The 26,423-nt window shown below is 39.7% G+C and overlaps 1 protein-coding gene across 1 annotated transcript in view; it reads right to left on the reverse strand.

Moving 5' to 3' along the window:
• The window catches only part of EPAS1 (endothelial PAS domain protein 1), a 111,986-nt gene extending 108,640 nt beyond the window's left edge, over positions 1 to 3,346 (reverse strand). Inside the window, exon 1 of the mRNA XM_070932357.1 lies at positions 2,799 to 3,346. Within this exon, the coding sequence (XP_070788458.1) occupies positions 2,799 to 2,824 (26 nt within the window). The 5' untranslated portion in view covers positions 2,825 to 3,346. The remainder of the gene's footprint in view (positions 1 to 2,798) is intronic.
• Positions 3,347 to 26,423: the final 23,077 nt, after the last annotated feature.

A 26,423-nucleotide genomic window follows, 5' to 3' on the forward strand; every position in this document is an offset into this window, starting at 1 on the left:
TGCTTGTGATTCAGTTCCTTTTCTAACTTCAATCAATTACACTTTATTCAGCTCAGACCCTGCCTGTTTTCCCTGGAGTGACTTTTCCCCACCACCTAGGTTGTATGCAGAAGCCAATCCTATCTGGTGCATGCAAAAAATCAGGACAGCCTTATTCCATAGTTAGTCAGAACAGAGGCAGGAAAAAGATCAGCAATGGAGTAGCAGATTTCACAGTGGCACAACTGTCTGGTAACTGTCTGAGTTTTCAGCCAACTCAACAAGTATGGATGGCACAAAACAGCTATGAGGAAAGGTCCTTACTCTGCCACCTGGTTCCTCAGCTATTCTTCCTCCTCACACAAATTAAGCCACTGTGGCTTCATGCTGTCATTTTTCTGCATTGTTACTAAAACAATCAGAAGAATAGTAGCTTGTACCTTGGTGGTTTCACAGCTTCTGATTTTGAATGTTTACATGTTATATAGGACAAACCAGGCCACCAATCGGGAGGAACACTGATTGAAGGGTGGTACTTCCTATTAATCAATTAATGGCTTGCTTCATGCATTCTCTGTGTTTTGAGATTAGCAAGGGAAAGGCAACTTTAAACCAACTCAAAACTGCTTCGGAGAGTTTGGAAATAAAATCCATGGTAGTGTAGAAGAGTATCTTCACAGACAGTGCTTTTTAAAGAAGACAAACTGTTGAAATCCCTCCTTTGCACAGTCAATATCTTGCAATGAAGATGAAGGACATAAATGGAATCTGGCAGAATGGGAGATAATCTGATGTACATGGAATTTGGGAAGGAGGAATGTTGCATAATCCTAATTGCAAACCCTTTAATTGTAACCCTTTCAGGAAGCTATGGGCCTTTACCCCAAACCCATCTGATTTTCAGAACTGGCTTAATTTGTTGCACCAAGAAACAAACTGTAGCATTTTGAGGTTGCCTTATGCAAGCTAGAACCTCCAGGTTGTGTTGATCATACTAGCTCAGAGTTCTGAGAGTTGTAATCCAATAGAGTAGAAGACACCAAGTTGGAGAAAGCTGCCTTCAATGCGGGGCCGTCAGACTTTGATGGGCATGAAATATCCTATTGCCTGCCATGCAGACCCTAAATGGCTGTCAGCTGATCCAAACACCAATCCACATAAAACACAAAGCAACGGGTGACATGTTGGACCTTTACCCAACCCAACTTTCCTTGAACTCTCCTTGTCCTGCTGAACTATCTCGGTGCAGTTTGGAGATATTAAGAAAGATTTTTGCTCAAAGCGAGACCTTTGAAAGGCAAATACTCTTCCAATGAACCCAGTCCAGAAACCTTTAGGGCAAGTCATAACCATTGATAGCAGGCCCAGTATGGATGAATAGACAAGCAAGGTAATATAAAGACATCATGTTTTTCCTCCTGTCAGGTAGTGTAGCACGAAACTAGGAAATTGGGGGTGGTGCACTGAGTAATGGATTTATGAAGGAATAGATCCTAACTTCAGTACCTTTTGATGTCTATCTACCTTCTCTCAGATTGGGGACCATTTGAAAATTGATGGCAATTTCCAGAGCAGCAGTGGCTCCTTGTAAGGAGAATAAAATAATTTTGCATTCTCCTGCCATCACCAGGAATGTACCTCTCCTCCCAATAAAATCATCTCTGCTTTTTCAAGTACCGAACAAATTAAATCACTCACGACTCAAGGGAAGGGGTGGACCAGATGCTCTTTTAGAGACCTTTCCCAGACCCTGCGAGACTCGAATTAACATCTCAGAATAAAGCACTGATTGAGAACACTGGGGGCTTGCTGTTCTCTCCCCCTCATCTCCGGAGGGACTGTTAGATAATCGTGGCTCCCTCCTTAAAAGCGGTTTTGTTTCCGAAGGCGCGCATCCTGGCAATCTCCTTCCGCTTCGAAAATGCAAATACTTTCCGCGCGCGGTCCGCAATTGTGGATCGGAGCCGTCCCTGAACTTTCGCGGCAGGCAGGCAGGCGGGCAGGTAAGGCTGGAAGCATCTTCTACGCCTCTGCCAATCTTAGCCCAGTCACTGGAGGACGAGATCCCGCACCTCGCAGGGGGCAAACCCCCTTATCCCCCCCCTTCTCATTGTACATATGTTGTACACCGACAATAAAGATTTGAATTGAATTCGACGCCATTTATGCTTCGGACTCGGCGATTAAACGAAATTTGAAGCGGGGTTCAGGCACAGCCGGCGCGGAGCTCCTAGAGACCCCATCGATCTCAATGGAAGACTTAACCAAGCAGGCCCCTCTCTTCCATTCTTTGACATCGATGGGATTTCCGAAACCGCCTCCCTAAATCAAACCACGAAGCGAGCATGTTAAGATCCAGCTTTCGGTCCGCTCAGTTCTGTACATTCAACACCCGCTTAACCTTCCTCGCCTTCAAGCAAAGGCTCCTAAAACTTCCGGAGCTTGTCGACTGCTTAGAGGACCTACCGAAACGTTTAAAAGTTAACCAGCGAAGCGCGTATCTTTCCAATCAGGGTAGTATTTTCAATTTCGAAACCTCCGGCGCGCAAGGCAACTCCTAGCCAAAAATATTTTAAAGGGGCCGCCTTCCCGAAGGCAGATGCCCGTTACTGCGTAAGATGATCGTCCCTGGGACCTTGCCCTTCCAATCGACTACCCTCCAGAGAGCGGCTTTATTGTTGCTGTTGTTACCGTGCTCCAACTGCTGTTTTTAATCTAATAGGGCACTTTACTGGGCGGGCGGGCGAGAGAAGCTACCCTTCTGTGCCGGTGCCTCCATCCTTGCCGTCCTCCTCCTCCTCCTCGTCCCCTCCTCTTACCTCTTTTTTTCCTTCTCAGCTGTCATCCTGGACGCCTCTGCCGCTCCCGCTGCTGCCCCCTTCGCGCTTTTCCCGGCTCTAACCCAAACCGCCAGGAGAGGAAGACGCAGGGCTCCCGTGGGCGTCCCTCTGGGCTAAGGGCAGCCCGGGCTCACCGAGATTCAGGCGGTGGGGTGGGAGGCTGGCCTCAGTGGGTGGGAAAGTCCCCGAAGGCCTTTGATAGGCGCCGGGCTTTGGGTGGTTTTTCGCTCGCCCTTTTCGCCGCTTCTGTCTTCCCCGCGTTTAAGATTCCTTGCCGCCCAAGGGCCCCCGGGGATAGGCGTCTCTCCGCGCAATTCAGACGCGGAGCAGAAAGACGAAGGTGGCCGAAGCAGGCTGCTCTCCGAACCGAGCCGTCCCTGAGCTGACCATACAGTCTCAGGACACTGCCGAGGATTGTACAGCCCGCTCAGGGAAGAAAAAGGGGGCAGCGAGAGCCCGCCGCGACTCTTGGCCGCTTCTCCCTTTCTCGGGCTCCGTAAAATCTGAGGAAGCAGCGACGCGCTCAGGGCTCCCTTTAAAACGTCAAGCCTTGGCTGGGTGCTTCGGGCGGAGAGGGAGGGGGGGAAAGGCTGTCTCAGACTCCTGAGCCCCGGACTTCGGCTCCAGCTGGAGCGGCCGACCCGAGTGTCCTCCAATGGGCAAACGAGGCGCTCGGCTCTAGGCCCGCCTCTTTTCCCCTCCTCCCCCGCCTGTCCTGCAACTTTCCAGGACTTGTTGAGAGGAGGTCAACGGAGTGACTCTGAGGCGGCGGCGGCGGCGGCGGCGGCCGCGGACAAGCGAACCCGCGCTCGGCGATGAGGCGAAGGGCCACAGGTGGCCCTCCCTTTATGAAAGCCCCAAGGCGCCGATTGACTCTCATGTATTCCGGATACAAGGGTTACTCTTCTTATCCCGTTTTCTCTCGAAGGGTTTTTGCTTGTATGTGACAGTATCTGCCCCCCCCGCCCCCACTTTAACGGTGGAAGGATATTTTCCCAGTGAAGGCGAATGTAAGTGTCCCAGGATAATGTTGCAGGATCCGATGTGGGTCGGTCACCGGGACCAGAGGTTTTGTCTTCCGACCTTTCGGACTCGTGCTGGAGCCCACCTTCAGGGAACTTCTCTCAAGCCAGGCTAGCCAGAGACAAGTTCCTTGAAGGTGGGCATCAGGAAAGCTCGGGTGTTTTCCTTTTATTGTTAACACATTAATGTGTCTTCCTGAAAATCCATAGCCATAGAGCTTGGCTAGAGAGAAGTTCCCTGAAGATGGGCATCAGCACGAGTCCTAAACGCTCGGATATTTTCCTTTGGTTGTTACACAATAATTTATTTATTAATTCAATTTGTATGCCGCCCCTCTTCGAAGACTCGGGGCGGCCTGCAGGGGTCCTCAAACTTTTTAAACAGGGGGCCAATTCATGGTCCCTCAGACTGTTGGGGGGCCCGACTGGCTGGGTGGGTGTGGCTAGGCCATCATGTGACTGGGTAGGCGTGGCCAATTTAGCAGTCCATTAAACAATACACAGCAGCCCCCTTTTCTAGTCTTCTTTTTAATAGTGCATGAAGTTTTTGCTCTAGGTATTTTTTTTTACTAGGGGAGAGAGGTTGGCAATGCTTGGGAAAGAAAAGGCATGCTTTCCACAGGTCTCATGGTTATATTTAAAGGGCCATTTAATGTCATTGGTGTTGGGCGATTCATTGGTGAGGTGATAGTGACTGGATGTGTGATGTTCACTGGTGCAGTAACTGGTAAATTGACAGGTGTGCTGAGTGTTAATGGAGAACTCATTGGGCTGGAGATGTTAACTGTGCTCAAAACATTGGCTCTCATATTCATTGCAGCAGCCACAATGGGAGGAGCTGCTCCTTTGGTACTCGCCTCCCCCCCAATTGTCAGCAGCTGCGCCGCTTTCTCCAGGGAAACAGCTGTGTCCCAAGCGCATCCATTTGCAGCCTCTTCACATGTTCCCCACTTGTTCTGCCCTCCAGGCCGATGCCCCCTCCCCCTGCCTCATCCGCCTCCAGGGCTTGCACCAGGGTGGCCAGGCCCGTCATGCTGGTGGCGCTGAAGATGGTGATTTTCTTGCAGGCTGTGGCAGCCACGTCTCCGGTCACGCGGCTTCCCTTCATGCAGTCACTGTTGCCTCCTTGCCACTCCAGCCTAGGGCCAAAGCAAGCCCTTCTGCCTGGAGCTCCACCTGGGGATGCCTTACCCCAATTGGTGCGGTGGGCTCAGTTACCAGTGAGAGCAGCTGCCACCTTGCTTGCGCTTTCTCATCCAAGCTGCTGGGTGTTGCTCCAGTTCTTTCCACCACAGCTGCACATCCTTTTCTTCCAATTCTAGCTAATGCCTTGGCACTCACAGCTGCAGGAGCCCAGCACTCGCTCCAACCAGCAGCCTTTGCTTGCATCAAGAAATCAGCAGCCAGGCAGGAGGAGGCCAAGGATGGGAGCAAGGTGAGACACCGTTTCCACGCCAGTCCAGCAGGCGGCCCTCAGGGAAGAGCGCTGCATTGGATGACGCATCCCCCAGTCACGGGCTGGATGCAGGGCCCAAGGCAGAGGGGAGGGTGAGCATGTAGCAGGCACCCAGAGGCCCCATAGAAGCCGAGATAGAGGTGCAAAAGGCAGCTAAGACTCGCCGTCCACAGCCCTTCAGCCTAGCACAACAGGTCCTAGTGCGGGGGATGGATTTCTCTCCCCCGCTGTTGGCCTTAACTTCCAGTTCCAGTCCGCGGGGCTCACACTGCTCTGTTCACTGTGGCTGTCTGTGAAAGTAAAGCCTGTGGTCGGCCAAAGGGAGGGGGTCAGTGGGTGGGCGGGGCGATGTGGACGGGGAAGTCTCGTGATGCCGCACAGGCCAAATTAATTGCTTTGGTGGGTAGTATCTGGCCGGCAGGCCATAGTTTTGAGGATCCCTGCATTAATGTGTCTACCTGAAAATCCAAAGCCATGTTGCCTCACTTTAATCAGACTGTTTGTAGAGGGGATGTCTTGCCCCTTTCCTTCTCCTTGCCATCTGCTCTAGGCCTGGCTAAATGAAGGTTAAGATCAAGATCAGTAAAACTCTTTTTCACAAATGAAGGCAAATAGGCATGTCCCAAGATAATGTTGCTCCAGACCGAAAGCTCAGAAGACAGAATCTCTGGTCCCAGTGACTGACCCAGATTGGATCATGCAAAACACTTTTTGTTACCCCCATACAGCCAAATTTCAACAATATACTGTAGTTGCCTAAAACATTTCAGATCAGTATCCTAATGTTTTGATCAACAGAAAGCCAAAAACTGTACTGAAGTCCTCCATGGAAGGGAGACAGTAAAACACACTTACATCATTTCAAAATCTCTATATAGGTAGTCCTTGAATTATGACTGCAATTGAGCACCAAATGTCTGTTGTTAAGTGAGACATTTGTTGTTTTGCCCCATTTTACGACCTTTCTTCCCACAGTTGTTAAGTGAATCATGGCAGTTGATAAATTAGTAACCGGTTGTTAAGTGAATCTAGTTTCCTCATTGGCTTTGCTTGTCAGAAGATCGCAAAAGGGGATCACATGATCTTGGGATACAGCAACAGTCATAAATATGAATCAGTGGCCAAGCATCTTAATTTTGATCACATGATCATGGGGATTCTGGAAAGGTCATAACTGTGAAAAATGGTCATAAGTCACTTTTTTCAGTGCCGTAACTTTGAACGGTCACTGAACGAACTGTTGTAAGTGGAGGACTACCTGTGTTCCTGAACCTACCTAAGTATGCAACAGTAGTTCTGGCTACTTTGTATACTTTATATACCCTATAATGGAGCAGCTAGGCCTTGTCTCCTCAGCAGGTGATAGCACCTAGTCACCCTTGGCTGATCTTACAAGCTAAGCAAGATCAGCTCTGGTTTGAGAGACCCTTGGGAAATCTAAGGGAACTGAATGAATGGGGAAGGGGGAAAAAAAGGCGGCAGTAGGAAAATATCTTCATAACTTTTCCAGGAAAACTGCATGGAGGCAGCCAACTGGAATCAAATTTATCCTGGGGGTGTCTTCTTGGGGGGAAAAATGATGGGTAGTCTAGAACAGTGGTTCTCAACCTGTGGGTCGCAACCCCTTTGGGGGTCGAATGACCCTTTCACAGAGGTCACCTAAGACCATCGGAAAACACATATTTTCAATGGTTTTAGGAATAATTTTATGGTTGGGGGTCACCACAACATGAGAAGTTAAAGGGTCGCGGCATTAGGAAGGTTGAGAACCACTGGTCTAGAACTTTCTGAGGACACGGGTTGGGGATTAATGGTGAAATACTGTCTGTCCCCCCACTTCCTTACACTGTCTTTTCAGAAGTACTGTTCTCAGAGTATAAAAGGTAACTAAGTGCCAACTGTGTATATAGTTACCATATTTTCAGACAACCAGAAAAAGGGGAAATCGGAAATAAGTTCATAAGGATAAAAAATAGGCAATTGTTTATGTTTCTAACTTTGCTATGCAAAGGAAAATTCAAGAGCAAAACTAAGAAAAACTTGACAAAAATGCATATTTGAATAAAAATATCTAAGATCAGAAGTATATTCAATTTACTTTTTAAAAAGGCAATTGTATTTTTCATGTGAATGTAAAAGACTGTATTAAGTGATATCATCTGGGTGGTAAAAGTTAAATTACCAAAATAAAGGACAAAAGTAAGGTTTTGGAAAATAAATGCATTTTAAGGAGAGCTTTCTGAAATAAAGGAGTGGTGTTTTTTTTTAAAAAATAAAGAGTGTCTAGTCACCAAATAACTGTGCAACCTGTGCTACTATAAGGGCCAAAGTATTGAATGGCACCTCAGCTAAACTCATCAGAGGCTCCTTTACAATTACACCATTAATAATATTCTCATAATAACATATATTATTTTTGCAGCATGTATTTTATGGTTTGGGTCATGGTTAACATGTTGGAACTGGAAACCCTTGTGGAGCTAATTGCATAACTTTCAGTTATGTTCTTTCAGCCCAACCTCTCACACAGGGTTTTTGTTATGGAGAAACATGGAAGAGAAGGTACTGCATATGATGCAGAGCTCCTAAAGAAAAGACAGGATACGAATCTGATACATCAATAAATAAAAGTAATAATACTATTTCTTATATATTCCATCTAGTTGCTAAGAGAAGAATGTTCAAAAGCAGCATGGCAGAACCTATTAAAAGCATAGAAAAAAGCACTGTGATTATGATTATGATTCACACATTATGATTTCCATGCATTTCAAATAATATTTTGCCCAGGGGAAGATGGGCTTCTGATTGAGATTATGTAGGCAGATCAATAAGGATTATCAGATTATCCCTTAAAACAGCTATTGCTCATTAAATTAAAGTTTACATTTTAGGATAGTTGAAACAGATAACTTAGAGGACATTTTAGATTGCTTGGATAGCAAGAAAGTTGCCCATCAATTTTTATCAATAAACATAAATATTTTCACTTGATAGAATGTTTTCTCAATATATTCAGGGAATAAAACTATTTCATCCATGCATCTATTGCTCTTTCCTTGTTTGTCCCTCTATTAACAGTTTACATATTCATAAAGAAATAGCTATTATGAATCATTAAATCTTTCTTCAGATATAACTTGGTATGTAAATTGGTTTATGTGTTGTTTTAACAATGTCTTCTTGAGTTTGTGTTTATTAGTTGCTTTGGATACCAATCTTTGACAGAAAGGTAGTGTACAGATTCAATAATCAAATGCATCTTCCATGTATTTACTTAGCAAGTAAAATCTTGTCAACTCTTATTGTACATAACTACATATATTTTATGCATATGTTTTTGACCAATTTTCCTATGCCTGTATCATCCTTTGCATCCTCTGCATCTTTTTTACATTTAGTTTCTTCTTGTCAGAATATACCAGCCCATAGGCAAGCCTGCATTAATGCAGGACAGTGATTTATTGATGAGAGGGTGAGATGGGAGGGAAATTTCCCTCACTCAGCCACTAAATAATGGCTCCCTGTTCCCACTATCCTTTACTGGCTTGACAGTTTCCTGGCTGGTTGAATTTATTAATCAGCCATGCTTTGCTAATGAGATTGTGTCTCCTTGTTTAAGTCAGTCTTGTCTTCCCATTATTCTTCCATATCTTAGATTTTCCACATTTTAGCTAGAGCTCCAGCTCCAGCTCTGTCAAGGCATTGCATCTTACAGTTGAAAGAGGCACCAAACACCTGTTGATGCTGTTTGGTTGGAAATAAATAATATTACAGTTACCCTAAACATTGGCTTATATCTCCCTTCTCTATCAGTCCTGTTTGTGTGCTTAACTACTTCCCCTCTTCTCCCCCACTGGAACACTTGAGGTTTGTCTTGATTTATTTTCATGCAAAGCTGGCTAAATCCCTTCACCCCATTCCCATCTTCCTTCTGGCTAAGAGAATGTTTGATCCTAAATATGGGGGTCCAGGATGCCTAAACATAACATCCTTTTTGTAAACAATATTCCTCTTAGCAACATAAAATCATTATGAGTTCGACTCATACTGTATGCTGAAATTTCTTTACCTTAAATAGGCCCATAAGGTAGTATTAAAAAAACCCCTAAAAATGACACTTAAAAATATACTTTAAATATTCAAAGAACGGCTAAAGAACAGATGTAATATTATCAACAGTAAAACAAAATAACACTATCCAAAATAAACAGTTTCCCCAAAGTACTAAAATAAAAAGGCCCCAATCATCTTCCCATCTAAGGGAAGCAGGCAGACTTGGTGAGCCCAAATCTACAAATCTCCGAAAGACTGTCACAAAGAAGAAAGAATAGGCTTCCCCACCCCCTGTTCTTCTACAGCAGTGTTTCATAAACATTTTCCTTTTGGGATCCTTCCCATCTTTAAAAATTATGGAGGACTTTAAAAGAGCTTTTGTTTGTATGAATTATATTTATCAATATTTAGTATATTAAAACATTAAAATTGATGCATTCACTGCCCTTCCAGTTTTCACAATTGTTTGATGAGATTTTAATGTTATATCTGATATAATATATCATTTTTCTACATATGTTGACAAATAACTTTGATTTTTGTGAACTCCAGAGAAACTTTTTCTCAATCTTAACACTTTAAGATGTTTGGACTTCAACTCCCAGAATTTGCCAACTATCAGGCTGTGGGCTGGTGGGAGGGGGAATTCTAGGATTTGAAGTTCATATATCACTGCTCAGGTGGGAGAAAATGTAGAAAAATATCTGAAATGCATTTAAGAGTATATTGGAAGAAGCTTCCTAATGGTAAAAGCTGCTTACCTCTGGAAGATGGAGGACTCCCTTCCACTGGAAATATTGAAACAGAAGCCAAGTGGCCTTCTCTTGGGATATTTCTAACATCCTACTCCTAGCACTGCAGAACTTGCAAGGAATTGGAGTAGTTTGCCTCCAAAATATCTTATAACTCAGTGATTCTGTAGTAGAATTTTCTCTAAATTGGTGCTAGCCCTCTTTTTCAATTACAAGTCTTTAAGGCTAAAGTAACTTCATCTAGAATGTATATAATTATGAACACAATCATACTTTTAAACCCATTTTTGCTTCCATTATTTGACCTTTCCCCCCCTACTATTTTGCTGGAAAAAATAAATATGCTTTTAGAAATTTTTTTTATTTATTTTTATACCACTTTATAATGCCTTGATAAACCACTTGGAATATTGCATCCAGTTTTGGTCGCCACAATATAAAAAAGATGTTGAGACTCTAGGAAGAGTGCAGAGAAGAGCAACAAAGATGATTATGGGACTGGAGGCTAAAACTTATGAAGAATGGTTGCAGGAATTGAGTATGTCTAGATTAATGAAAAGAAGGACTATGGATGACATGATAGCAGTGTTCCAATATCTCAGGAGTTGCTACAAAGAAGAGTGAGTCAAGCTATTCTCCAAAGCACCTGAAGGCAATGGATAGAAACTAATCAAGGAGAGAAGCAACTTAGAACTAAGGAGAAATTTCATCACAGTTAAAACAATTAATCAGTGGAACATCTTGCCTCCAGAAGTTGTGGGTGTTTCAACACTGGAGGTTTTTAAAAAGAGATTGGATTCTTAAGAAGAATTTGTCTGAAATTTTCTGCTTGAGCCCAGAGTTGGACTAGAATGCCCCAAGATCCTTTCCAACTCTGTTATTCTATTAGTTTACTTATTTTAGATTTTTAAAAATCCCACCTTTATTATTTTTATAAATAATTCAAGATACTGAACATACTTAATATGCCTTCCTCCTAATATTTTCTCTATAAAATAACTCTGGGAAGTAAGTTAGGCTGAGAGAGAGTGAATGAAATCCTATCAATTTATTTCTCCATATTCCATAATGGTTTCTTGTTTTTGAAAGATGAATAACAATATAATACTGTGAATGTTTTCTTTTAATTCTTTTTGTTTTTAAAATCTGTATTCTGTTCTTCAAAACCAGATTTTCCCAGGTGTGGCTTCATAAACTTATCAACTCATTTAAGCAAAATGTTTTCAATATGATGCGGTCAACATCCATTTGTGAACTAATTAATCTCAGCATTTGCATAATTCATACTTCCTACATCAGAAATAAGCAAGATAACAAAATGCTATTAATTGATATATATATGTATTACCTGCTAATCATATTTCCATGAGTTTCTTATGCGAATGAAAAAAAATTCTAAACTAAACATATAAGTTGAAAGTTAAAATTATTTCCACAATTCTAGTTCAATGCAGTAGCAAAATTGAGAACCAAAATCTATTCCTGAACAGTTAACATGGCAGATTTAACCACGAACAAAGATTAGCCTAAATTTTATGTGATGTGAGAGTTTCGCAGTTGAACGTCCCATTTCATAGAGCATCCAACATTTGCAAATCACTACATTGCATTCTTCTTGAAAGTGAGATGGGTAGTATCTAAGTCTGACAAATACATTAAATAAATAAAACTTTCCTAGTACATATCTGTTCCCCCTTCAAATCATTCTTATGTTGCACTTGGATTGATGTTGAAAGTGATGAGGAACCTATAATAAATTTAGCTGATAGAAAGTTCCTTATCAAGAGCCGTGGTGGCGCAGTGGTTAGAATACAGTACTGCAGGCTAATTGTGCTCACTGTCAGCAGTTCAATTCTCACTAGCTGAAGGTTGACTCAGCCTTCCATCCTTCCGTGGTCAGTAAAATGAGGAACCTGATTGTTGGGGGCAATATCCTGACTCTGTAAACCACTTAGAGAAGGGCTGTTAAAGCACTGTGAATGATAAGTAAGTCTAAGTGCTATTGCTATCATTGGTCACCAACATCTAAATTCTCAAATTCCTCATACCGGTTTTGTTATAATCTACAGAAAAACCAAGATCAAAAGTGTATCTAATCCAGCCTTCTGCTTCACACATTGGCCAAACAAATGCATCTGGAAAGCCCACAAGCAGAGCAAGAAGGTAATGTTTCCTTTCTCCTCTGGATCAGTGGCTCCTAAAACTCAGAAGCATGTTGGGTCTGCACCAGAGCAAGCATATAGCCATCAAGGCTGGTACCCACTGACAGTCTTAGCCTATCTGTGATTAATGGTTGCTGCATCTTGTTTTGAGCTACTCTGAAAAACGGGGGAACAGAAATACAGATATTTTTAAGAAATGAAAAGGAGGCATTCTACATGAATAGACGAATTTTAGGCTTTGATTTAAAACTGGCTTACAGTCCTGACTTGAATGCATGCAATAAACCATAATCCTGGCTTTAGATGTTATAGTAAGTTATCTCTGACTGGATTGTTTACCAACTTACAAAGCAGGAGCCAATGTTCTTTGCCAGCAGGAATTTGTGGCTTGATGCAGCCTGGATTCCTGTCTTTTTCTTATGTGCCAGTATGGCCATTGTCTTGTGGCATTTCTATTTAAATAACATAGCAGTAAATGCATATTTTAAACAAAAGAGTAAGTTATTTACTTTCCATTCTCAGAACCTAGTTTTTTACTAAATTCTTCCTAATCTATATTCATTATTGATTATTATTAATTTGGGTCTAGATTCCAGCAATTACATACTCTTTAAAACATCCAGGAGAATATTGGTTCCACTAAATCAATAGATGCTATAAATTCATATTTGCTTATAAAATTGCAAAAAGCCTCAAAAAATGGCCAAGAGTGTATATGAAAAGAGCTGTTTCTATATATATCAAGGGGCAAGCAATCCTTCTGGAACACTTTTTAAAGAATTGGCTTTCAAGAATCTCAGAAGCATAATGGTGATGCACTGGTATGAATGGAGTGGTGGGGGACAGCTTCATTCGCCTCCTCCCTTTTTCACTGTGTTTTGTATAATTTGGAAACTGCCTTTCTAAACCATACAAATGTAGAGGTTTAAATGTCAATAACAAAACTTGGAATGGAATGGAATGGAATCCCCTATAAATGTGAAAGCATAGATACTACATGATCATATTAGCCAATTCCAGTAAGCTCTGTTTTGGACAAAAAAGAGCAGAAGATAATGGGGGCAAAATCCCTTTCTGACAAAGATTTATTGAAATCTACTTGCAGTCAGCAGACAATGGTACCCTATACTGAGAAATAATCTGATCTGAAAATAGATACAATCTGTTCTGATCTGTGCAGGTGCTACATAAACATAATGTAAAAAATGGCATATACAAGTAGCGTTAAACATTTTTCAACACTCCACAGTGTACCACAGGTGGAAAGAGCTATTATGCTTAAACACTCCTCTCCTCTCCCTGTGGATTAACCTGTCCTTTACTTTTCCATATTGAGTGTAAATTATTCACCTAACATGTTATCTTAATATTCTGAGGCACATCAGGCTGGCTACAGTTTTTTCAATCTTCCATTTCTAAACATCTTTCTTTTGTAGGATTTCCCAGTCCAAGTCCAATTTAAAGAAAAAGAGGAGGTAGTAGAGGTTGAGTTGCCCATCAGGATTTAACAATCAAAGAACAGATTGAGCAGACATATTCACCTGATCCCAATCTTCTTTACTTTGAAAAAATATAGTGTGTTTCTATTTAAATATAAGTAAGGATGAGAGTGTGTGTGTGAGAATTAAATTGTGTTGTACACCTCCTGGAGTCATTGTGTGAGAGTTGGGTGACTGTATAAATTTGTTTAACAAATATTTATTTCTAATGGATATACATATGTTCTGCAAAATTCCCTTCTCCTGTCCATCATTTTAAAATAATATCTAAGCAGTTAAAATAATGGTTTAGCCTACATATTAGGTAATCGTCTTTTCCCAAGATTTCACTTCTAACTATCTAACTAAATGAAGCAGTAATATGTAGTATGTACTCATAGCAGTTAATATTAACAATACTTTAAAAACAGAGATAGTAAAAAACAGGACACTTATAGCTCAAAACAGAGAATTTGATTATAGTTCCTCTTTTTACTGATCCGATGACAGTTAAATATCCTTCCTCTGCAACAATTTGATTGTATGGTAATAGAATGGAAAGAAATGTCATCTGCAAATATTGGAATATTCAGGTAATCAAAATACATGTATGTGCCAGGATTCTAAATGTAGCTCCCAGACGATAAAAGAACAGAACAAGATCAAAGAACCAGGTACTTATTTCCTAGATTAGCTAACCTTTAGTTTTTCCACTGATCTGAGTTGGATTCAAAGCTTCTTTTCTAGAATAAACACTCAACTTCACAGTCATGAGACAAGAAAAATATTTCAGCTGGTTGAATGGGAGATGGACATTCAGAATTCAGATAGGCCTGATATATCAACCACTACTGAGCTCAAGAATATAAACTTTTACTGAAATGACAGTTCCTAGTCTCCTAACTTCTTTGGCCACACTTCAGAAGGAATTAAAATTGCTTAGTAAATTTGTAACTATTCCTAAGTACCTGCAACTGAATCTTGTCCTGTCAACTGACCTCTATTCTCTGATCATTTTTTCTTCCTTAGGATGCACACAAGACCAAGATAAAGGCCTGGTTTCTTGAACTTTGCAAATTGTATGCATACTGTTGAGAGCTGTGTATACATGTAAATAAACAACAGCAGCAAAAGGGCCATGGTGGTAAATCCAATGATAGCCCACATGCTTTGCATGCAAAAGTTTCCTGGTTCAATACTTAGCTTCTTTAAATAGGTCTGAGAATAAAATCTCTCTTCATACAGGCTCACTGGGTACAAAATTATCTATCCATCCAGATATTTAATTTAAAAATGCCTTTTCCTAAAACAGCAAACAAGCACCTTTCAAAAACTCATTCTGTACCTTGAATGGCGAAGCATTGACCACAAAATATTCATTTCCTGATCATATTGAGGCTAGATATGCCATGCAAATTATGTTGCTGTGACGCTGCATGAAAATTATTCAGAACATATAACAGGAAGAAGATGCAGCACAGAGGCTTTTAAGTAGTACTAATAGCTGGGGACAAATTATGTCACTGCTGACATTGGTCTTGGACGTTAAAGCTCTTGATGACCTAGGAGGTCAAGGGTGTCAAACTTGTGTTGTCACGGCGTCATCACATGACATATCACAACTTTTTTCCCCTTCGCTAAACGGGGCATGGATGTGGCCAGCGTGTGACGCATCCGGCCTGCGGGCCGGCAGTTTGACAACCCTGGCCTAGGTTATAGGAAGGACTCCATTTCTGCTTCTGTTACACTTGCTGCTTTCTGTAACTACAGTTTCAAGAAACCTCTCTATAGTAGCATCTCCATTATGGAGCTTCTTCCCCAGATAGTGCTATTTATTTATTTACATGCTAACTTTTATATTCCTTCCAGCTCTAGGAATGAAGAGTGGCTAACATTCAAATGAAACACATACAATAACAATAATCATCTTAACATAAACATAAGAGGAAAGAGCAAACACACATATGAGGATTAAAAATATTTCTCAGCTCTCAATCTTTAAGTGTTTTTTTTTTTAAAAAAGAACAAAGTCTTTGTTGCTCTATGAAAAGATTTATGGAGTCGAGGGGACACTTTGATTTTAGGAGGCAGCATAATGTACCAGGAACGGTCAGCTAGTAAAAAAAGTTTGCTTCCAGGTCTACTCATCCTGATCTGTGGAAGATAGGGAATCCAAAGCATCTTCTCCTGAATTGGTTGAATGGGATAGCTAGAATCCCTCTGGAGAAGACAGTCCCAGAGGGACTTTGGTTCTAAGCCTTGTAGGCCATTTTATATTCATTTGGTAGAGGACACATCTATCTTTTTTCTCCCAGATACCTAACCAGATTTTTATATGCTTGTGAGTTTTGAATGATCATGATAACTTTTAATTACAAATACTTCTCCTCTCCACATATTTTTAATGGAATAACAGTGGAATATTTTTACATTGCTGGCTCCTTATTGCTCTTTAATTTGCAATAGTGACATATTATCTTGCATTTTTGCTATTCAGGCCTGTGTGACTTGTTTTTTGTTGCTAGAAAAATGTGTAAAAAGGACATGCATGCAATTCAAATTAAAAAAAAGAAAAACTGAGGAAGATATAGCTCCCTAAAACAGCCTAATAAAAACTGAGCATGTTCACCACTCTGGGAATACTGTACTTACTGGTTACTGGTAGATATGAAAAAGTGAGAGGTGGGATGACATAAGACCGTGAAAAGGAATAACTGAATTTGCAGTGCATTTTTGGTGAAAGTTTCAGTTCCAATCTATCAATTGCTGTATTTAACCTTTCCATTTTTTGTGGATAATAACTTAAAAGACCAAGCTAACCAAGAATAAGGCCAGCCTAAACTCTTAGCATCTCTATAGTGAACAAGGGCTATCTTTTATAAAAATTATACATATAAAAGCTGACATGAATGGCAGTTGAATCTTTTCTTTAATGAAGACATTTTGCATCATGGAAGAGAATGTCAATTTTGTGGTTTATCAATTCATAGAGCATAATAAAGATTGCACTTTTATACTATGGAATAAGACCAAGACTATCTGAACAAGCATCCAAGCATTCTGTCAATAGTTGGGGTCATTAGACAAGTTCTGACACTTGCATCCTCTATTTTTTTGCCCAACTCATATTAGACAGTTGAGAGTAGCTGCCATTTTAATTCCCACAATGCATCTGATGTAACAATACTATGAAGAATTTATTGTAAGGTAAAACGGAAGTCCAAAGCTCCTCAGTACTATCATCCTGCTTGCTATTTTTGCCAGATGTTGATTCTGGACCTGGATAACTCAGAGGAGGAGTCCCATAGAACATTGGAGCATTCTACAAACCGGGATTTGGCTCTGATAGTAACACTATAGATAGAGAGGAATACAGAGATGATTAGGATTATTTCAACTATTGAGGCAAGCAATGTCCAAAGTAAGCTCTTTCTCAGTTGGTTCTGTTTGTTCTTGGCATCATGTTCCATCAGTGGGATAATCTTATTTTTCTACTGAATTATTAGGTTTATGAGTCACAGCTATAAAGTCACCTTTTTGTGTACTGTTGACAAACAAAACAAAGAGGCAAGGAGAACTGACCACACTTCAGGAATATTTACAGAGTTTCAACATGGATTCTACCAGATTTGGTTGGTTTACTAGTAAAAAATGAGCAAAACTAGATAATTTCAAATGTCTTCCCTATCTCTAAAGAACTAATTATATAGAATACCATTTTTAAAGTGACCACAATTATTTAAAATTAAGTAATTCACAGCTTTTGAAATCTCATTTAAAGTTTTCCTCAAGCTGCCTGGTGGTTACTATGTCAGATTCTTACATAATCACATTACTGACATAGCTCCAAATTTAACAACAAATATGAAAGGTCATGGAACTTATGACCTTGTGGTATAGGATAACAACGTAAAGAAGAATGTGACTTTTAAGACATGCAGAATTTCTGAAGTGGTGGTTTAGGTGTAATTTTTCAAGAAAAATATTTTTAAAATTAAATGGTGCCACTGGTCACAGTACAAAACAGTAATAGGGTCATATTTCCCAAAGAATGTTATTGCAACATTCAATTGAATTGATATATCATTGAATTAAAATTTGGTGACATATGACATTACATAAAAAATGAAGTTGTCTAGAATATCTGAGGGTATTAGGGGAAAGCTGATCTCAGGCTATCTTGGCCTAAAATCAGCAAAAAACATAATAAATCATAGTCAAGTGACTGCAGGATTCTGCAAACAGCTGAAAATGCAGGCCTTTTGCCAAGTGGCCAAAATGAGATCACATGACAGGGTGACCGTTGGATTTTGAATCCGGGTCATATGTATTCCTGGGGAGGTCTGTCATAACCTAAAATGGTTGCTAAGCGATCAGTTGTAAATCAAAGACTACCTACAGTTATTCCAATATAATCCCAATACCAAATTCTAGTTAGCTGTCTAATGGTTTCATTCTGAATTCAGTGCATATTTCACACTGTTCCTAGCAATTCACCTGCCTACAGAGCAAGGTGATGTATGAAACCTCCATATCCAGAGACACTTGAACATTGAATAAAGCTAGTGAGACACTGCAACAGCAAAAGAAAGCAACATGCTGAAATTCAGAAGATCTTCAGTTTGAACCATTTAGGATTCACATGATCGTTCTTTAAGAGGCAAATTTATCTTTTTTAAAAGTTCTTTTTATTAAACAAACATTAAAAACATAGTGTGACCATCCCGGTCTTATCATATCCATACATATTTTTAACATAACAACAAATATAATTACTATTTAACATACATTACTATTTTGTTCTTATTTACATATCCCTTGTCCTCATTTACATATTTGTCTAAAAATTATATTATCCAGTATCCATTTTACAAACCCTAATTCTTTTTTGTTCCAACTCCTTTTCTCTTTTTCAACCATTGGTACACTTTGTTCCAAATATTATAGTATTCTGTCTCGTCCTTGTCTTTGAGTTCTAGTGTCAGCTTGTCTATTTCTACACATGTCAAGATTTTCTTTATTATTTCTTCTTCCGGTATTGCACATAAACCAGCCTTGCTGCTGCTATAACGTGCAGCATTATCAATTCTTTGCTATATTTCTCTTTTGTGATTCCTAATAGGAATAGTTCTGGCTTCAGATCTATGTTTTAGTCTAATATCTCCTCCAACCATATCTTAATCTGGCTTTCTTACATAACCACCACATGTGATAGAAAGATCCTGACACTAGATTACATTTCCAACACTGTGGTGATAAGCAAATTTATCTTTTCAAGGTGGAGAAAGTCTACACATTACCTCAGAGTAATAGAGTAACATCTTTCACATAAATAGACTGAGCCCATTCTGAAAAATCAAAAGATTTTATATAGTATATTTTATATACTCTGTATGCTATATTTTTGCTGCATTCTAAAGTTTTCTTTTCCCTATGTTTCTTGTCTTAGTTCATGATAAACAAGCCTCATCTTCCATCTTCCATCTCAGCTATTGGATAGATATTAAATTTTTGGTGTTTGGCTTGGTCCTAAACCAAGCAACTTAGTGATCATTTGAAGTTATAATGAACCTCCCCAGGGCTGCTTATGATCTGCATACGAAATTTTGACAGCCATCCTTCCCCCCATGGGCACATGATCTCATTTTGAGCACTCGGCAACCAGCCTGCATTTACTGATGTTTGTCGCATCCTTTAGTAACATGATGGCAATTTACAATATTTTTTTTTGCCAGAAAACATTGTTTACTTCCAGTTGCCAGCAAACATTGCAGACAATGAATTTGCTTAATGAATGCTATGTTCACTTAACGACTGACACAAAAGAGGTCATAAAATCAGGCATGGTCACATGACATGCTTAACAACTGACATGATTTACGATCATAATTCTGGGCTCAATTGTGCTCATAACTCAATTGAAATTATGAACCACAACTGATCAGTAAAAAGCTCTTATTAAAGATCAAGGGCGTACCAAAATTTTTCTTAGCTTATTGTGCCTCATGTTTTTACCTGGTTAAACTCAGGTTAACTGTGTTTTTTTTAAGCAAAGAAATGGTGATGGAGTGGGATAGTTTTCATCCAGTAAATGAGCATAAAATATGACCAAGTAATCTGTTTAAATAACTATGTTTGTGCTAAACCCAATTCTTAAACCGTAAAGTAATCACACTATCCAGGGAATTCTGGACTTATAGTCCAATATACCTGGAGGCGGCAGTTTGAGAAAGTCTTCTGTATCTTAAATAAAATGTTTTTCCTGCCGAATACTAATCCTCTGAGTTTGGAAGACCTTTTATTTAGCTTTATGGGAAGATAGAGTTTAATAGAACTGTTTAGATGTCTCATAGAGAGAAATGCTGGAAGCAACCTCACTTCTTATTTCAAGAGACAAGAATATGCATCTTAGCAGTCCATTTGTTGATTCACTTCTGAGAGCAAAACTTGTTGGGCTGGCCTTGGGCCATCCTTGTCAGGAGTAGCTGAGGAGGTATAAACAATGCTGTTTGTTAAGCTGAGTTATATTACTGAGAAGGCTTTATACGCTGAACTTCTAAGCAAGCAAGTTGGAACGGGAGCAAATATTATTTTTGAGTGATATGCTCAACAAAAACAATACAAATTAGATGTCACTAATTACAATTAGCATTGTTATCACATCAAGATGAGAAGTCACATGATGAAACAGGTCTAGGCTTCAGTTTGTTACCATTTTTCCAGAAAGTCAAATATCCGTTCACTATTTTGTTTGCATTCATGCTGATCCATTAGATTCTTGGCTGCAAAACACTTTAATTAACGTAAAGTAATCTTTAAAGCCTCTGGATCTTGCAAGGACTTTACTAAAAATGATGAAATAAAACATGCTAGAACCTGCATTAAACTCCAAAACAATGTTAACTCATAAATGCCCCTCAGACAATGTCAACCTAGATAGAGTATTACTGACTTTTATTGATGAACAGATTAGGCAAGAGGACTAACTAGGGCAGAATTGTGTGTGTGTGTGTGTGTGTGTGTGTGTGTTTGTGTGTCTGTATACATGCATGCACATGAATGTAAGGATTTAGGTTAGCATGTACACATTCATTTGGAATTCTGGGAGTTAAAATATGTAACATAACTAAATGCCCTTAGATAGGAGAAGACGAGTATAAAGGACCAAAATACGTTTGCTCTTTCCAAATCACTTGATATCAACAAGGACTATCATACTTAAAACTGGATAATAGTGACTACTATAAAAAGGCTGAGGAGGCAAAAACTTTAGCACATTAAACTATCCCTAGCAATAGGCAGCTTCTGACATTTTCTTGAAACTCACCATGATGAAGACTATTAAAAATGATTGTTAGTCTTTAAAAGTCCAAAAGCTCATAGCAGATGTCTATAGGTCAGACTGGGCTTTAGGTCACCAAATTAAACTCTTAGGCTCATTTTCCCAGAGCAAAATAAACATCCAGGCAAATCTTCATCCCAATTAGAAGTTTCTGAAATTGATACTCCCTACAAATAGGAAGTTACTTCCTACCCATTCTTTTTCTGTTTGCCTAAAGAACCGCAAAGTTTCTTTTCTGAAACAATATAACAATTTTCCTGTAGTCTCAGCCAATGGTTATATTGAATGACAGAAGGTAAAGAAGAACCTCCAGACACCTTTCCAGTCAACATACCTAGATAAAATGGCACTAGGTGCCTTTTCATTCACTGCTGGCAGAACAATGAAATCTACAATTGTGCAATTTGGATTAAAGTCTAAAGCACACCTATCTATTCAACTAAATACAGTTTTGTCATGAATTTCAGTAAGCAAATGGTAATGGTAGTACACTGGAAAATGTACAGTATTTTAGTCCACAAGTTATGAGAAAAACAATTCTTACCATGTGTGATACAAAACATATTGTGAGAGAGAATGTCTATATGCTTTAAGCAAAGGGTTTTGCCTCATTTTGTAGCCCTGCAATAACTACGTTTTTGTGTAATTACAACTTACACATACTGTATATTCCCCAATACTGGCCCTATCATATAGCCAGGTGTTTTAATGCATCACCACTAATGTTTGTGTATATGATACATGAGCCAGAGTGCTTCCTCTGTTCACCCACATTTCAAAATCAGTATTGTATGTGAGTTGCCACACTACTATTTGTAGTTTAACAAATAGTTCAATAGTTCATTGAGCCAGTGTATTACCAAGGTTTAAATACATTTTTACAGTGAGAAAATTGCAAAACACCTAGAAGATAACCACACCAATCAGTTTTACATTGGTGTATTGCATTGCATTGCATTGCAGAGTTCTTAAACTTTCCGGCTTTGTGGGCCAGTGGGGAGGGAGAGGGGATAGTTCCATGTGAGTGATGGGTAAGTGCGCACACATGTGCAGCTCCCTTTGCACAAGCAGTGGGCACACGTACTGCCGCTTGAGCAAATGGAGCCTGCATACACACTTTTAGCCACTCTTTGCACAATTGGGGATGCACATGTGTGTTGACCCGCCATGTGTGTGCTCATCTCCTGTTGTGAAACAACCAAACAACCAGAAAAAGAATAGACCCATGCCATCAAAACAGATATCCCTCAAGGAGTTCACCAACCCCTAGAGCTCATGGCCCAGGGCAAGTTTTAAGGGCTGGTTTAAATAGGGTAAAGGTAAGGCCAATATGAATCTTGGAGGGGGGATATTTTCCAGGGGGCAAGTGCTGCAATAGAAAAGGCTCATATGACTCTGCCTCATATTATAGAATGAATGGGAGCTGCAGAAGGAGGCAGTTCCTCAAATAACCAGGCCCAACAATGCAGGTGGTTGAGTGCTATCAGTTGAAAATCACTATTCTGTCTTTCCCTATTGAATAGTTTTGTTTTTTTTTTTTTTTGATGGAGAGAAAAGAGGCACAACTAGTCCTGGAGATTATAAATAGAAGATAATGTTCAATCCCCATAACATTCTTTGACTAAGGCAAAGTAAAGGCATAATAGATGACTTATCTGAAAACACCCCAAGTCTGTTTATTTATTGGATTCATGCACCACTTTTTATTCAAATGCTCTAAGTAGGAGAAACAGGACTTCCAACTCCCATTTTTTTTCTACCTATGAGATTGCTTGAGTTGAGAGAAAATGACTGGCAGAAAATCACCCAATGCTTAGCTGAAGATCCAGACCCAACATAGCAATTGCTGTGCTATGCTTATGGATACTTTTTACAGATTTTATTTCCACTTGCCCTAAGTTAACATCTAAAAATGTGGAACAAAAACATGCAATTGAAATTGTAATTTCCTCCCTGACATAAATAGTAATATTTAGAATGGAATGCTCTAGGAAAGAGGATGACTTTTAACAGGTACAAAGAATCAAGTTTAACTTACTTTGTATAAAAGCCAGTGATTCCTCTTTTCCTCTATGTCTCTTACTTAAAAGGGGGGGGGGACATGATTAACAATCACATATTTAACATTCTATAATTCCATTTTCCAATGTCGTGAAACCATCATGAGTTACTGCATATACAAATAGCTTGCTTTCTGATGGAGGACACATACAGAAAAGACTTGCATTTCTGGAAAACTAAAGAGTTTATTATGCCATATGATTTCTCAGATGACTCTAATGCAGTGTTTCTTAACTTTGGCCACTTTCAGATATGTGGATTTCAACTTCCAGGCTGGCTAAGGCATTCTGGGAGTTGAAGTCCACACATCTGAAAGTGGCCAAGATTGAGACTTCAGTAGGTAGGACAGTAGCATGTCCCATAATGAGAACATTGCAGGTAGCAGGGGCAAGTTTAAACATATTTTCCCTTTGCTTTGTTTTTGGAAGCTGTGTTTGTATGTTTTTTTTTTAATAGTGTAGGAAGAAAATATCCTTCTGGGTTCAGCTCCAAGTGGGGAAAAAGACACTGGAAACATGGAGACTGCTTGGAAAGATGGTTTAATGGTGGACAGTATCACATGGTTTGAGTTCCTGAACAGAAAAGGGGCGAGACACTGCGAGTCCCCGGGTTTTATGCTCTCTCTGGCTTTGAACTTCCTGGGGCCCTGAAAGAGTATCCTGATTGGTTGTCAGATTCCCAGGGGGTGGGGGTCTTAGCTAGCCTTGCTGGCTGATGTAATCTTCCCAGATGCCATGTGGTGAGTTTCTGTTGCTAGATGGGTCCTATTGTGTTGCAGTTGATGGTCCATTGACAAAGATTGAGTTTCTGCCTCTGGCTCATTGACAAAGGGCGGGGGCAGGAAGATGGGAGCTGCTTTGTCTTTAAAACATGCTTCTCCATTTCTCGTCCAGGGAAACATAATATTCTGCCTTTTTAATATTTCCCAAAATATTTCATTCCTCTAGGAAAGGGCTGGGTGCTAACTTCCTATAATAGTTAATGCAATGTTTATTTATTCTGAAATATTGTGCACCAGTTTTATTTTTAAATGAAATATAGTAAGATATTTCCCCATCTCTGTTTGGTGCTTTACCATTGAATGTTGGTCGCAGAGATATTTATTTAAATTTAGATTTCTAAGACCACCCAACTCAATCAACAGTGGCTTTCATCTAACCAAGATTCAAGGTACCTTACAGCAATTAGAAATGCAAATTACAATTTTAGAATTTAAGAATCCACACAATACAGTAAAAATCAAGACAAATCAGTATCATGAAAATCAAAACTGAATTTGATTAACAATTAGAAGTTTGATGAAAGGTGGGTGTTCCCAATTTCCTAACTATCTGGAAAATAGGGGCCAATGTGCCTCCTTGGGCCGTGCCCTTCGGAATAATGTTTCCCCTGTTGGTCCTGATCCTGTCTATCTTTAGAAAGATATTAAAAATCTGTTTTTTCTCCTCAGGCTTTGGGTCTGAGAGTGGTATGACTTGTTGGATGACTTTTTCCCCCCAGCACTTTATGTGTTTGCATGTTGTTCTGGATTATTGTTCTCTTATGCAGTTTTTATTAGCTTGTAATTGTAATTGGTTATGTATGCCTCCCTGAGTCATGTCTTGATGAGGAGGCTAAATGAATAATAAACAAATAAATAAATTCCATTTGAAGAAGTCCCTCCCCCATCTTCAAAGTAGACGAGCTTTTGTCAGGGTTTCTCCACTTGATCTTGGGGAAGGAGGCTGGACTGTTAAAAGCAGATACAAAAATGGCTTATAGGCAGTGGTGGGTTTCAAAAATTTTTACTACCACTTCTGTGGGCATGGCTTGGTGGGCGTGGCATGGCTTGGTGGGCGTGGCTTGGTGGACGTGGCAGGGGAAGGATACTGTAAAATCTCATTAATGTATCAAAGGCTAAACTATATTTAACTGGAGAAATAGAGTGAAGAATAGTAAATGCTATACAAATGGTAAAACATTAGAGCAAGTAGAGAAATTTGTATTATTTGGTAGAATGTTTATGAAAGATCGGGAAGTCGATACAGAAAGTTTAAGATATGCAAATGGATATGTATAAGAATGTACTCATTTTTATATGGAAATGGCAGTTGGTTGTAACAGAAAGACATCAGCTAAATTATGGGAATAGGCTATTTAAGAAGTGATTAAGAAAGAACTGGTATTGAATGAATGTGGATTGAAAACAAAAATGAGCAACCAAAGGAAAGGAGTATATTGAGGTAATTTGGTCATGGAGGGTGAGTGGATGAATGATGAATGAATTTCAACACAAATATATAAAGAAACATCAAAAGGGTTAAGATGTAGGCGGAGACTGGAAGTTGTGGTGGGCAGAGTTGATGAGATCTTCAAAAAGAGAATTATAAAATGATGCAGGAGCAAGCAGAAGAATAGAAAAATAAAAAAACAATGAGGAATCAAAATTGACAAATTCATGCATTATGTTTGCAAGATATCTCTACTTTCAGGGGAAGCTAACCTTTGTGTTATTGTGAGTAGTTTTGACTTCCCCCTCCTGCTGCAGGGATCTCTTTTGTGACCTTCATGGAAAATGCTGACCAAATGGCGCAAAGACCAAAGAGATATAGAATGATCAACTTATGTTACCAAACCAAGGAAAAGAGGTGTTAAAAATGGGTAAGGCTGAGAGTTTATCAACTGGTCACAAATAAATAGCTTTCAAGAGGTGTCCTATCAGCCAGCTATATCAGCAAACAATTACAGATAGTAAACATCTACATGAGTTGGCAGCAAACATTGCAAATATCTATTTTCTGATGTTAGGCTTATTACCTTTTGCTAAATTGGGTTTTGTTGGACTACATAGTCATGTGCAGATCACACTTTAGGGTACTATGTGCCATAGGATGATACAATGACTCTACTTACGCCTATTAAGGAAATACCTAAAATGCAAACCTAATGAACAAAGGAAATGTAATCAATAGATATTAGGATTTGAACATGTGGCTTTTGATGAGAAAGATGTAGAATACATAGTATTGTGGATTTGGGATTTTTTCTCCTCATGTTCAAAATATAAGTTCAAAAAGCAAATATAAGAAAAAAGGAAAAGCATGTATCAGTTATATGGTACATCAAAAGCCTAGTGTAGTGATGGCTAACCTTTTCCGGACCGAGTGCCCACAGCACGCCCAAACCCCCTAAATTTAATGCGCGTGCAGCCCCCGTGCATGCATCCTCACTCATGCACGCCTACCCCGAATGTGCCCTGCCCCCTCACATGCACCATGCCCCCATGCATGTGTATG

The sequence above is a fragment of the Pituophis catenifer genome, unplaced genomic scaffold (assembly GCF_029215685.1).
Source record: "Pituophis catenifer annectens isolate HBS135680 unplaced genomic scaffold, rPitCat1.0.hap2 SCAF_1, whole genome shotgun sequence".
NCBI classification, from domain to species: domain Eukaryota; kingdom Metazoa; phylum Chordata; class Lepidosauria; order Squamata; family Colubridae; genus Pituophis; species Pituophis catenifer.